The 12,582-nt window shown below is 39.7% G+C and overlaps 1 protein-coding gene across 6 annotated transcripts in view; it reads right to left on the reverse strand.

Annotated features, from left to right (window-relative positions):
• The window catches only part of anks1b (ankyrin repeat and sterile alpha motif domain containing 1B), a 262,630-nt gene that overhangs the window by 13,926 nt on the left and 236,122 nt on the right, over nucleotides 1-12,582 (reverse strand). For 5 of the 6 annotated variants that reach the window (XM_046071971.1, XM_046071973.1, XM_046071974.1 and 2 more), the window contains 5 exons: nucleotides 10,086-10,193; nucleotides 8,712-8,915; nucleotides 6,078-6,203; nucleotides 1,835-1,906; nucleotides 21-107 (listed from right to left, as the gene is read on the reverse strand). In XM_046071971.1, coding sequence (XP_045927927.1) covers nucleotides 21-107; nucleotides 1,835-1,906; nucleotides 6,078-6,203; nucleotides 8,712-8,915; nucleotides 10,086-10,193 — 597 coding nt within the window. The remainder of the gene's footprint in view (nucleotides 1-20; nucleotides 108-1,834; nucleotides 1,907-6,077; nucleotides 6,204-8,711; nucleotides 8,916-10,085; nucleotides 10,194-12,582) is intronic. The other variant, XM_046071972.1, reaches the window with a different exon arrangement.

The raw sequence follows: 12,582 nt of genomic DNA on the forward strand, positions 1-12,582 counted from the left end.
AAGTGAGCTGTGAGGAATACCTTATTTGTGGCGTCTATGAACTTCACTCCTTTGTAGGACACGGAGAGAACGATGGTCGGCACTTTCTTCATCTGTTCTGTCGACTTCTTGGAGTGTACAAAAAAAACAAAAGGGATAGAGAAAAAAAGAGGAGAAAGGCAATAATGACTTTTGAGTCACTATATATAAAAGCCAAAAAAGTACACAGGAATCAGCCATCTTGAACTTCACTCCAAAGTTGAAGATTATAATTAGCCCCAGATTAGTTAATGTTATTGGAGATCTCCACTGAATTAAATAACCTTTCAGTCTAATACAAGACTTAATCCATGTCTGGGAAGCAAATGAAAAACGTAAACAGAAGTTGAGTAACTGAGCTAGCATTATTTTGATGACTTCCTCCTTGATTACCAAAATCAATTCAAATAATCTCCAACAAGTTAAGCAATGTCAGGTGCCTCAAAATAAAAAACAGCTTCCAAATCACATTTCTAAACGCAATCGACTGCAGCACTGCAAATCCAATACATTAAGCCACATTAGGCTCCGACCGTATTTCTCTCATCCATAGTTTGAACTATATATTGGCGTTTTAACCTGTCTCAATTACCTGTATTTAAACTCATTATGCAGTGAGTTGCAGTGGAGAATCGTGTAATTTTCAGCGATGTCAGTGTCATATTCCAAGCTGTCATTCTACCTGCCAAATGCTTTAATATATTCAAATAAATCCACGTGAGACGAGTCCCTTTCCTGCTTTCTGTCATCACTTCTTCATCGCCTGTCAAATCCCTCTCTCAGTATGCATATTTCTATCACACTCCGTCCCTCCTTTCTCCCGCTGCTATCCTTTCCATATCGGTTTCTTTTCTTTGTTCTTATTCTTTCCTCCCTGCTTGTAGCGTGTTGCTGCTGCGGTTTGGCCTTGTCAGGATCAGGTAGTGCTGAAAAGCTGACAAAGGCAGCACTGCCCGACTTCGCTGGCAGATACCCAGCTAGAGGCTGTGAAGTTGGAATTTAAACATTCACATCTACCTCCACAATGGAAAGATGGAGGGACGGATGAAAGGAGGGATGCTGGGAACAAGGGCGAGTGGGTAGAGGAGGAAGGCATTTTCATTCGGTAATAAAAGCCAGAATATGACGTGCATTTCTTTGCACTTAATTACGACCTTGGTATGCAGCAAAGGTGTGTGAAACTGAGGAAGCATAGAAGTAAAAGAAAGAAAGATGCTCTCTGATGTGGCAACATAAATATAGAGATAGAAGAAAAGAGGGAGGAGGGGAACAGAAAGATTTGCTCATGAATATTAAAATTTATCTTCACACTGCAGCAGCTTAGGATGAGAGATATGAACTGAAAGAGAGAGTCAGCTTCACAGTAAAATATGGAGGGAGAGAGTGAGTGAGCAGGAAGAAAGACACGATAGCAGGAGACATAACAGCAGTGAGAAATAGGAGGGGAAGACAAAGAGAGCGAGCAGCCGAACGACACAAACTGAGAGAAGAGATAAGGTAATTTGCGGTAAAAGAGGTATTGAGCCATCCAGGCAAGGATATTAAAAATAAATCCCTCAATACACTTAATCCACAGTCGTGATATTTTAAGTTCGTTTCTAGTGTGAAGGCAGTCTGGCTATGAGACTGTGTCCCAGATGCGAAGGTCCAGTAAGGTTTTTTTTTAAAGCCACGGCAAGTTGCGTTCATATACATCTCAGACTTCTTTTCAGCAACGTCTGTGTTCCAGTCCCAGTTCTCAGCAACAGATGTAAATAATGTTAGTTGTATATTTCCTAGCAATAGCAGATGGAAAGTGTGTTGGGCTGTGATTTACCCGCATTTTGGCACAAGCGTCTTGTGTGGACTCCGTCCCTCTGAGCTCCTTCACCAGCATAGATCCCAGGTACTGTGGAAAAGACAAGGTCAAAAGGTTGTTTGTCATTATAAACAAACAGTAAGCCTCTAGTCCCTTCATGTTACACACACAGAACTTAACAGCTAATTAAATGTGTATTAATATATAGAACCATATTAAATAAATAAAATAAAGTTATTTATATACAAAAGCTATAAACTGACATGTAAACACCCAGAACATTCCACAGTGCTTTTTTTGAATTTGCGTCTGGGGTGAATGTAAAAAGCAGCAACAAGAAGATAAAATGGTTTCATCTTCACACAAAAAGTCTGACATTTGGGAAACAGTGTCCATCTTGACTGTGTTTGAGCACCAAGCATCACCGATGGAAACACTGAGTCCGCCTCATCTGATCTTGCCGGAGTCTTGCGCTGACAGCTTGGAAAACGGACCACCCGCTGTGTGCTTGATCCGGGATGTTGATGTGGGCATAACAGTCTCTGATTTCCGTTGATTGGCCAACATGAGTCCCATTTTGTCCAGACCGGACCTTTAGGAGCAGCCTTAAGCTGGGCCAACATGGCTCCTATCCCAAGTCTCTTTTCTCTCCTCTGAGCAATCACCAGAGTAATGGAGCCTGGTCCAGTTGATATGGCTGGTGGGTCATGGTCCGCGGCTCTTTAATCCAAAAACCCTGTCTTCCTTTTCCAATGACTGTATTTCATAGTTAATATTTGTTTCGGCAATAAAGCCGGAAAACACAGATGAAAAGCAAAAGTGTGGCGAAGTTTGAAGGAGCTACTGGCTGCTGCATCCACATGCGCTGCCAGCTGCCATAGCAAGACAAACATATGCTTAGTATACAGAAGTATGCGAGTGTCTGGTTGTTCAACTTTATTTTCAGTTCTAGTGGACATCCCAAAGTTTGGTAAATTTGAGAAGCTGTGGAATGTTTTGTACAATAAATGCACAAACAGTGGTTTGTCTGTTGAGGTCTTTCAAATAATAGGATTTTCATTCAGCTGTGATTTTTTTTTTGTTAGCAGATTTAGATTAATGCCCAAATTTAAACTAAGCTTCCCCTCCCAGATGAAGATGTGTCCCTCCTACATTCAGTGCTGCAAATGAACTCAAACGGAAATGAATGAGACACAGTCCAGCAGCAGGGATGGTCATCAGCTGTCAACTCTGCGTGTAGCTCTGATGAGGATGACTCTGTAGTCTGAGTCATCCTCTCAATTCATGAACAGACCACCCTCCTGCTGCTGACTGCTGCCCTCAATGATGCTGAGGGAGACACCAACGTCTCTACCAGCACCGCTCCTGTCCAGGTCCTGACTGGTGACAGCTGCTCTACTGCTGCCACAGCTTCTAGCTGTGGTGCAGCTGAATGCTAAAATTCTTGCTAGAGGAGGACCCAGCTGCCTCGAGCCTCAACTAGCACCGCTCCTGTCCAGGTCCTGACTAGTGACCAGTTACCACAATCAAACCTCAGTCTATGAATGCACAGCACAGAACACAGGTGTTGACAGCAGCTGTAATAATCCAGCACCTATGACTGCAGTCTGTATTGACAGATACAAAGCACAAATACCACTGAACTCGGCATCACAGAACCAAGGTACTTCCTTTCTTACCGTAGCTATCCAGTTTACACAATGAACACTCACGAAGTCTTGATAACCAATCATCTCAGGCTTTAACATAGTCAACATTGGACTGCTCACCCGCGATGATGTGGAGGACAAGGAGTGGCAGCATTCGTACAAAGACTAACAAAACACGAACAGCAGCCTTCCCTCCAATAAAATACTTTTGAAAGTGCTTTTCAATGTAGCTGAAATGTTTTTATTGTCTTGATGAAATAAACTGACAAAAATGAAAATATGTGTACTTATTTAATTTATAGTATTAATTATGGCATGTACTTGAAAATAAACTCAATTATTTCTTATATTTTGAGTAATTTATGGATGCTATGTTTACATTCAGCTGTACTAACATGGAGTTTGATTAAATGCACACCGACACACACAGAAGTGATTACATCCAGCTTGAGAGGCTCCTGGAGGGACATTAACGCCGGAGTCTGGCAGGTCCAGCTCTCTCTGGATGCGACTTTGTGGTCAGACATTCTGCACACGTAGTATCTGATTTAATAAAGAAGCTACTAATGGTGACAGTGTTTTACAGGGACAATGTTTATGTCAACATTAGAGCACTTAATGGGTGTGACATTCACCACCTTGCAGGACCCTTCCTGTTATGGTAGAGACCTTATTTCTTAAAGTGGGACCCTAACAAGGCTTTTAGTGGATTAGAGGGGGGGAAATTACAGCTTCTTTTATCTCAAACAGTCTCATACTCTACAGTAAATGACTCAAGGAACAAAATATTGAGTATAAATCTTGTGAGAATCTACGTCAGAGGATTTATCTTACCTTTACTTAGTGATGAATTTGATTATGGAGGAAAAACAACCTTTTGGGCAAATTGCTTTGTGACATGAGTTACCTGGGCATGTTAGTCCTTAGCTAACAGTCTTAAATTGCTTTTATAGCAGGGTTGCTGGCAGTTATCCTAGAAATTGCATTACAGTTGCACACGAGACCAGCTGCTGTCCTGTCTACCATGTCTCTGTGGTAGTAATTCTTGGCGTACACAAACACACAAGACTTATTGGTACCAGATAAAATTCCATAATGTTTTTTGATATTCGATGCATCTACAGAAGCTTTTAGATTAATATAAAAGAGCACACAGTGTCAATGTTGAAATAACATTGGCTGTTAATGATGTAGAGTGTGGTAATGATGTTAGAATGTCTGCAGGGTTTTACTGGAAATGGATTTGTAATAACTTCAGATAATATTTTTGAGCTCTGGTTGTCAAGCTGACATAATAAAGTTGTCATCTGAGCTGGTGCTGAAAGTGGATCAGAGGGTTTTGTTTATTTCCAGATTTAAATGAAACTGAAAATGAGACTAGTGCTGATGCTTCCTTTATTCTGTCCTTTTGGCTTTATACCATCCTCCTTTCTCTATGAACACAAACACACTCCCGTTCCCTCTCATCATTGTCTCATCCATCCAATTTATTCTTTTTCACTCTACATCTCCCTCCAGCTTGCCAATATTCATACTGAGCACTCTGCCTCCCCCTCTCTTGTGGCTCCCGCTCGTTTATCTCACTTGCTGAGCTTTCTGGAGCCCGCTGTCCTGGGACAGCGAGCATTAGAGATGTTGTCATAAATGGCTCCATGAAAGCACCTCCGTATTTTCCCTCGGTGGCACACCTGTGGTGTGTTCCCCACCATCCGCTCAAAAAACACATTCCCTTTGTAGCTGTACATCTGTCAAGAGCCTAATGGTCCACACTGTTGCTATCAATCTTAAGGAGGTGAAAAAACTAAAAGGTGGGATGTTTGACTGAGGGAGGAGATAGTTATCTCTTATTCACTGCCTCTGTCATCTTTCATTCATATTTGATTTCAGCACCACGTTTGCTTCCTCTTCTCCCCGTCCTATTTGCTCAAACTTGAATTTTCAATCTCTCTCCAACTATCTTTTTCCTCTTATTCTCCCTTGCTCTCTCTTACTTAATCGTCCAGCTCACATCTACTCCATGTCTTCACCAAAGTGCCTCCGAACCAATCAAAACGTATTTTTCTGAGACCCAATTCTTGCTTTTCTGCACTGTTTTACTTGCTCCAAGTAAGTAATAATTTCAGTCTGGATGCTAAGCATTTAACCAATCAGAAGTGCAGGGCTGTATCTGTGGTAACCTGGATATATAACATCCTTTATGTAACTGGAAAAGGTCTAAATTTAGTGCTGAGAATAACTGAGTGCAGTATTGACTGAAAGGGGAAGTTAAGGTCTTTGATCTTCAATATTATTACATTGTATGAGACTTGATTAGTCAATGATTCGACAAGTCAATGAACAGAAAATTATGCCAACTATTTTCATAATTGATTAATTAATTGTTTTTGTTTTTTTATCAAATATGCCAAAAATTCTGGTCTAGGTTCTCAAATGTAAAAGTTTGCTGATTTTCAGATTAGTAAACGGAATCTCTTTGGTTTTGGACTGCTGGTTGGACAAAACAAGTAATTTTTCACAATTTTCCATAATTTTATAGACCAATCATACAAATACACACATTTGAACTTTGAATGCACACATATTCATGAGTGAGGTGAAGCTGTAGCACTCACATAGGCTTCGTAGTCACAGGACTGAAAGATGAGCTTCTCGGGGTGATGCTGCCAGTACTGCACCGGAGTGGACGAGGTGGCCTCGTTGGGCGGACGCAACGTGATCGGCTCGCACCACTCGCCTGCCTGAAACGACAACCAATCAAACATCAGGACTCACAAGATGGGGCATGACATCGAGGCCTGTGCTGTGTATCCCATGTTGACATAACTCTTTGGCCTTATAAATGCGTGCATGTTGATCATGTAACAGCTTTCCTGACTGAAATGCTTCAGAGAACATCCAAGAGGAAATTAAACATGGATGAATTATGCTCAGCTTTTACATGTTCCCATTCGACATCTCAGTTAAAGAGTCTTTGCTGCTGCTAACTGCTTTTTCACCCCGTGAGCTTTCACCTTTTACACAAAGGAAATACCCAAATCCTATCTGCATACTTCTCAAATATCAGATAACAATTAAGCTTGTTTTACAGTCTTTCATTATTTGGTAAATGAAACCAGATGATTTTCTTGCATGCGGAGGTATGCACACATCCTGTGCCAAAGACTGTGTGTTTATGTGTCGATCTAATCTGACCGCTTGTGTGTGTAATCCTCGTCAGAAAGTTGATGATTTGCCGTGGAATCTTATCTTATAATAAGATGCAAAGATGTTGGATAAACAGCCTGGGGTTAAGCCTTTAGAAACAGGCACTGGCCAAATCTATGCTAAATTCCACCAGCTTAACAATATTACATCCGTTTTTCCCCACAAACTTTGAACCTGATGACAGACTCCGTTTTTAATGTGCTACCCTACGGGTTTTGTTCTCATCATAGAAATGTGGCGAGAGTCATAGAAGAACGGTAATAAAGATATTTTCTCTTTTCTCTAATAGTTATCTTTCTATTCTGGCAAAGCTGACTCAGCCGTGCCACCTCAGTGTGTTGTTTCTAAAGAGGGGGGATGCACACTGTGACGCACACACACTTAAGAGATTCAGCAGGATAACCATAAGTGTGTGGTAATCTACACTGATAAGCTCTGTGATTCACACAGAGACACAAAAAGACCCTAATCATACTGAATCAAAACACAGCTGCTGCCTCAGATGTGTGCACCCATCTAAGTGTGTGTGTGTGTGTGTGTGTGTGTGTGTGTGTGTGTGTGTGTGTGTGTGTGTGTCTGAATTATTGTGCTGTTGCTGATTGGAAGTCATAAAGTTCTAATTTTGTGTTCGGAGGAGAATAAAATTGGCTGGAAAGTTGAGATGCTCATTCTGAAAAGTATGTTTTGTTTGTGCAGAAGTATTACATCTTGTGATGTTAGAGACAGACTGCTGGAGATAAACATTTATTTGGAAAAGCAGCAGATTATGTCTGATTGCGGTTTACATATTTTATAATTTTATAGCCCAAATTTCAGGCATAAATTTCATATTTCCTTATTTGTAAAATTTATGCAGTCTAAACTGTTGGCTGCCGGTGTCAGATGGTCTGCCGGCTGTAGATAATTAATGGTGGATTTTCAATCAACAACCAAACAGGCAGATAAAACACTTTTGGCTTGCATCTTGTAGCTGTTAGGGACCAGCATTTAATTATGATACATCATTTATGATAATGTATTCCACTGTCCTGATTAGAAATGTGATACCACCTGAAAGCTTATTAGTGTTTTCTTGCTTTGAATTTTTAGACAAGATACAACTTTGAAATAGCACTGGAATCTGATTTTTATTCTTAAACTTAAAATAACAAATGAGTTTGTAGTTACTCTATTTTGTTTATTGTCAACAATCCTAAAGTAACCGCTAACTCACTCAGTGCTGTTGGCTACTGTAAACGCCAATCAATATTGTCAACAAGTCTCTCTCTATCTTTGTGTTTTTAAATATGCAGAAGCAAATAGCACTCCCACGCCTCCGTTTCATGGGAAAAATCAAATAAAAAAAATGTATATAAAATTTTTAAAGATTTTAATAATAAGAAAATAATCAGTTCATTGTTGTTTGAATGAATGATTACAATGTATACATGATTAATAAAGTAACAGTGTAATGAAAAAATGTTTTTTTTTTCAGGTCAATAAAACTCAGATCTACTGGCCAAGAGGGCCAGTGGGAGAAAAATGTTATATGTGAAACTGAATGGGAACTGTAGTTTTTTGCAAACTTCACTCAAACAGATCCACAAAATAGTGTATTTGTTAGGGACTATTTTCAGTGTGGGATTAATACACATTAATACACATTCTGTGCTCTAGTGAGTGTGTAGAGCAGCAGGACGGTGTATGGGAAATTGAGTCAAAATAAACTATAGTGTGTGTGTGTTCATGGTAATAAAGTAACATGTTATCCAGTGCAACAGTGTGGCTCAGTGAGGTGTTCATAATCATTTTTGTGGCACACAGGAATAAGCTTTGTTAAGCTTTTTTAAACTTACTAGTAGGATCAATTAATTGTTTTTTTTTTTTAATGTGTTTCGTTGACAATAACAAAAATACAGAATATTACCTAACTTAATCCTTTAAGCATTCAGACAGTCAACAGTATCTCTGACTATGACCATTCATAATACTCTGCTTTTGTCCATCCTTCACTCCCCTTCCCTGCATCCATTCATCCCTCCAACCTGTCCTCCCTTCCTCACCATGCTGACTTGGGCCATCTGTCGCTCCAGCTTGGATCGCGGCACATCCTCGAAGTAGTTGTCATTGCTGCGCTGCCTGCGCCGGGCATCTGCCTGCATGATGAGGTGCTGCACGTCCAGAGATCCACCCGGGACCCCAGCCGTGTACGCTGCCTGGCCCACCGACGGGCTGAGTTGAGGAGGAGTGTGGTTTCCTCCGGGCTCCTTGGACAGAAGGAAGGAAGCAAGAGAGGGTTCATTCATCATTTCATAATGTGCCGTGTCACTGCTGCAAGTACAATAAGTAGGGCAATTGCATTTACTGTGCACTGTCACATTTTATTTTTCAGCTACAGTGTTGCCATACTGCTGAGTACCAGTATCTAAAAGTGTTGTTTTTTTGTTTTTTTTTGGGACAAAGACACTGTTACTAGAAGGTCTCAGAAGGTCCATCAGGGCATCGGCTAGATCCTTAAAGTGGAAATTTATGTTCATTTTAAGATAATTTTAGCGGAGACTAAAGTTCCCTAAAGAATTAAAACTTTTACATGTTAAAATGGCTTACACAGTAGAAGGTCAGCTATTTCTCCTGAGAGGTTATTCACTTTCAGCTGATTACATATGAGAAGAGTCTCACTAGAGGAGGTGCTTTCTGATGATTTTCTTAATTATTTTCCGGGCTGTACAAGCTGAAATGTTGAGCCACGTTCTGTTCATTCAGCCATTTGTCCAAATGCACTCAGCTGTCAGCAAGTGATTGACTGTATTTACTGAGTAAATACCGCCCTCTGCTCAGACACTGGAAGACAATGCCACTTAAACACATAATTTACCTTGTGTTGAGCCATACAGTATAATCTTGCTTTTCTGAATTTACAAGCCAGTAGCACCTCTCTTCTTGAATCTTTTCTGTGTTTTATTCTTGTGTAATTTTCTGACATTTTATTGACTCAACCATTATGGAAACAAGACAGAAAGGAGCAGAATCTACCAGGTTGACACTTTCAATGTTTTCTCAGTAGCAGAGAACCTCCCTTGGCTCAACAGCACAAAGAGCAAGATACTATTATAAGGACATTAAAGTGTAGCCCCGATGGGAGAGGTAAAGCCAGTTCCTTGTGATTAGAATCCAGAACAAGCCGGCAGGGAGGAAACTGCAGTGGGTCGGCCATTTTGTGCCTGCCTCAGAGATTTGGATAATCAGTTGGGTGGTAGCAGCAGCAGTGGGGAGCCCGTAGCACCCTCAGAGAAATACACAGCCATCTGGGAAGGGACTAGTGCTTTCTTCCTCTGTCTGATAGGTTTATAATAATTTGAATCCACACTGGTTTAGATATTGCTAAGGGTTTTCATAGTTCACACAACATACAAGTCTGCTCACTGTGACTCACTCACCCTTAGGGAGATGGCTCGCGGAGGTTTTTGTGGGGTGTCTTCGTGTAGCCGGTCCCCCAATGAGGCGAGGATCCGTTTTCTGTGTCCGATAAGACCGATCTTCAATACCTGAATGAACACAGAGATGTAGACGTTGAAGTTAAATTACATGCAGGGCAGTTTTTATTATTATTGATTAAGGTAGGCTGAAACAATTAGTTGATATTAGTTGAAAATCATTTAAGTCTTTAACACGCAAAAGTGCCCAATATTTAATACTTCCAACTTTAGAAATATGATGATTTGCTGCTTTTCTTAGTTTTATATCTTACAAATGTAATATCTTGAAGCAACCTGAAGACATCACCTAGGGTTATGGGAAACTGTGGTGGACAATTTTCACATTTTATATGATTTTAAAAATATTAACAGAATAACTGTTTCTCTACACTAAGGCACAGAATGAGTTAAGATTTTTGTGTTCTTGGAAAATACACAGGAAATGTAGGGTCAAAAGCCACTGTGCTTGCAAAAAAATGATGACTCATTTTACTTTGCATAATATAAAACGGCTTTTACAGAGTAATAGTTCAAAGGCTTTCAGACTGGATAATAACAAGATTATGTCCGCATATGCAAAAAAAAAACTGCATAAAAGGTAAACGATTATCATCATCACCATCATGAGCCTCAAATGGAGGCTAATACCACTATCCAGAATGAGTTTCACAGATAAACCCTGGAGTGCACTGCAGAGCCCTCAGGGAAGTACTAATGAGTGCATAATGACACAAAATGCCCCTGAGCACATGCATACATCATGTTATTATTGCTATTATTATTATTATTATTACCAGCATGGCTTGGACAGCTGTGTTCAAGCTCTTACTCGTGCTGTTACATTGACAACATCCTGTGTGTACCATTTCTTTGATGTAAAACACATACCAGGGTTGTATGAAATACTGTATGAGACTCATTAAAAAAAAAAACACACACAAAAAGATGCATAGACAGAGAGGCTGATTCACTTAATTGATGCTATTGCAATTTACTATTCAGTCAAATAAATAAGAAACTAATATCCCCTGAGGCATCAAGATTATTATCAAGATGAACTATAGATGTAGACTGGGGACTTAGACTCCACTAAAATAGAGGACTTAAACTAAAAAGAAAAGACAAAAATGAAATTTAAGTTTTGATCTAGTAAAATCCTGGAACAATAAAAAAGAGAACACCAGCCACACACCTTAAATATTAAATAATAATTAACTAGGCTTCACGATCTCCATTATCTAAAAAAACAGTATTAACACAATTCCCCCCAAAAAATTTAGATTAGAATTGAGACCTTAAAGACAAAGCAAAGAACGTATGACCTGATCATACCAGAAATTGACAGAGTGAAACATTTATAGAATCTTGATGCCGAGTGACAACTCACAGGACTAGTTGGTGAATTACTGTAACCAGCAAGCTAGCACTTTTCCGCCACGATACCTCAAACTATTTTCTCTGTACTCTTGACTACTCCCCTGGTATTTTGTTCACCATTGTACGACATTTTATTCAGTGAATGGTTATTTGAGGGGGAAAGCTCTCCAGTCTTACCAGTTTGTTAGTTTAGCTTGGGACAATTTGTTCATACACTTTTTTGAAAGACATATTTGCACCGTCGGCTGTCTCATAACTGTTAAAGACCATTCCTTATATGTGGAACAGTTTATACTCTAGACAGAGGAGGTTAAATACAACATAATTGTGCAATACTGTTAATAAGCTCCAATATGTTCCTGCATTTTGGCTAGCCGTTTCTCCCTGCTTCTAGTTTTTCTACTATACTAAGCTAATTGCCTTATAACTCTAGCACCGTGCATCACAAACATGGATGACTCTCTTATCTAACCCTTACTGATGTAGTAGCGGCAAATCCTAAAAGCTGGAACTTTTCCTTTAACACTGTTTCAAAAAGCAAATGCATTATTATTATTATTTTAATGGTCGGCATTCAGACCTGAAAGACTTGCAAATGATTCAGGGACTTGACACTTGATTTGCAAGCAGCTTTGACATGACATGATACTCTACTCTGACAGCTCTGTAATTAATTCTAAAACTTGCAAATCCTAAGGAACAGTTTGACATTTTGGGAAATATGCTTATTTGTTCCTTGATGAGATGGATACCACTCTGAAGCCAAGGTTAGCTTAGCCTATCTTAGCATAAATACTGGTAGCAGGGTAAAACAGCTAGCTTGGCCCTGTCCAAAGTTTAAAAATACACGTAAAAAAAGCTTTAAAACTGTGATTAATACGTTATTACTTTGTTGAATCTCCACACTAGCAGAAATGTAAAAAAAAACAAAAAAACAGAAGCTGAACTTTGGAGACAGCCAGGCTGGCTACTTCCCCCCAGCTACCAGTCTTTATGCTAGCTAAACTAATAACAAATGTGCTCTAGCTCCATACTTCACATGATACATGACAAGGATATCAATATTCCCATCTAACACGCT

The sequence above is a fragment of the Micropterus dolomieu genome, linkage group LG16 (assembly GCF_021292245.1).
Source record: "Micropterus dolomieu isolate WLL.071019.BEF.003 ecotype Adirondacks linkage group LG16, ASM2129224v1, whole genome shotgun sequence".
Lineage (NCBI taxonomy): Eukaryota > Metazoa > Chordata > Actinopteri > Centrarchiformes > Centrarchidae > Micropterus > Micropterus dolomieu.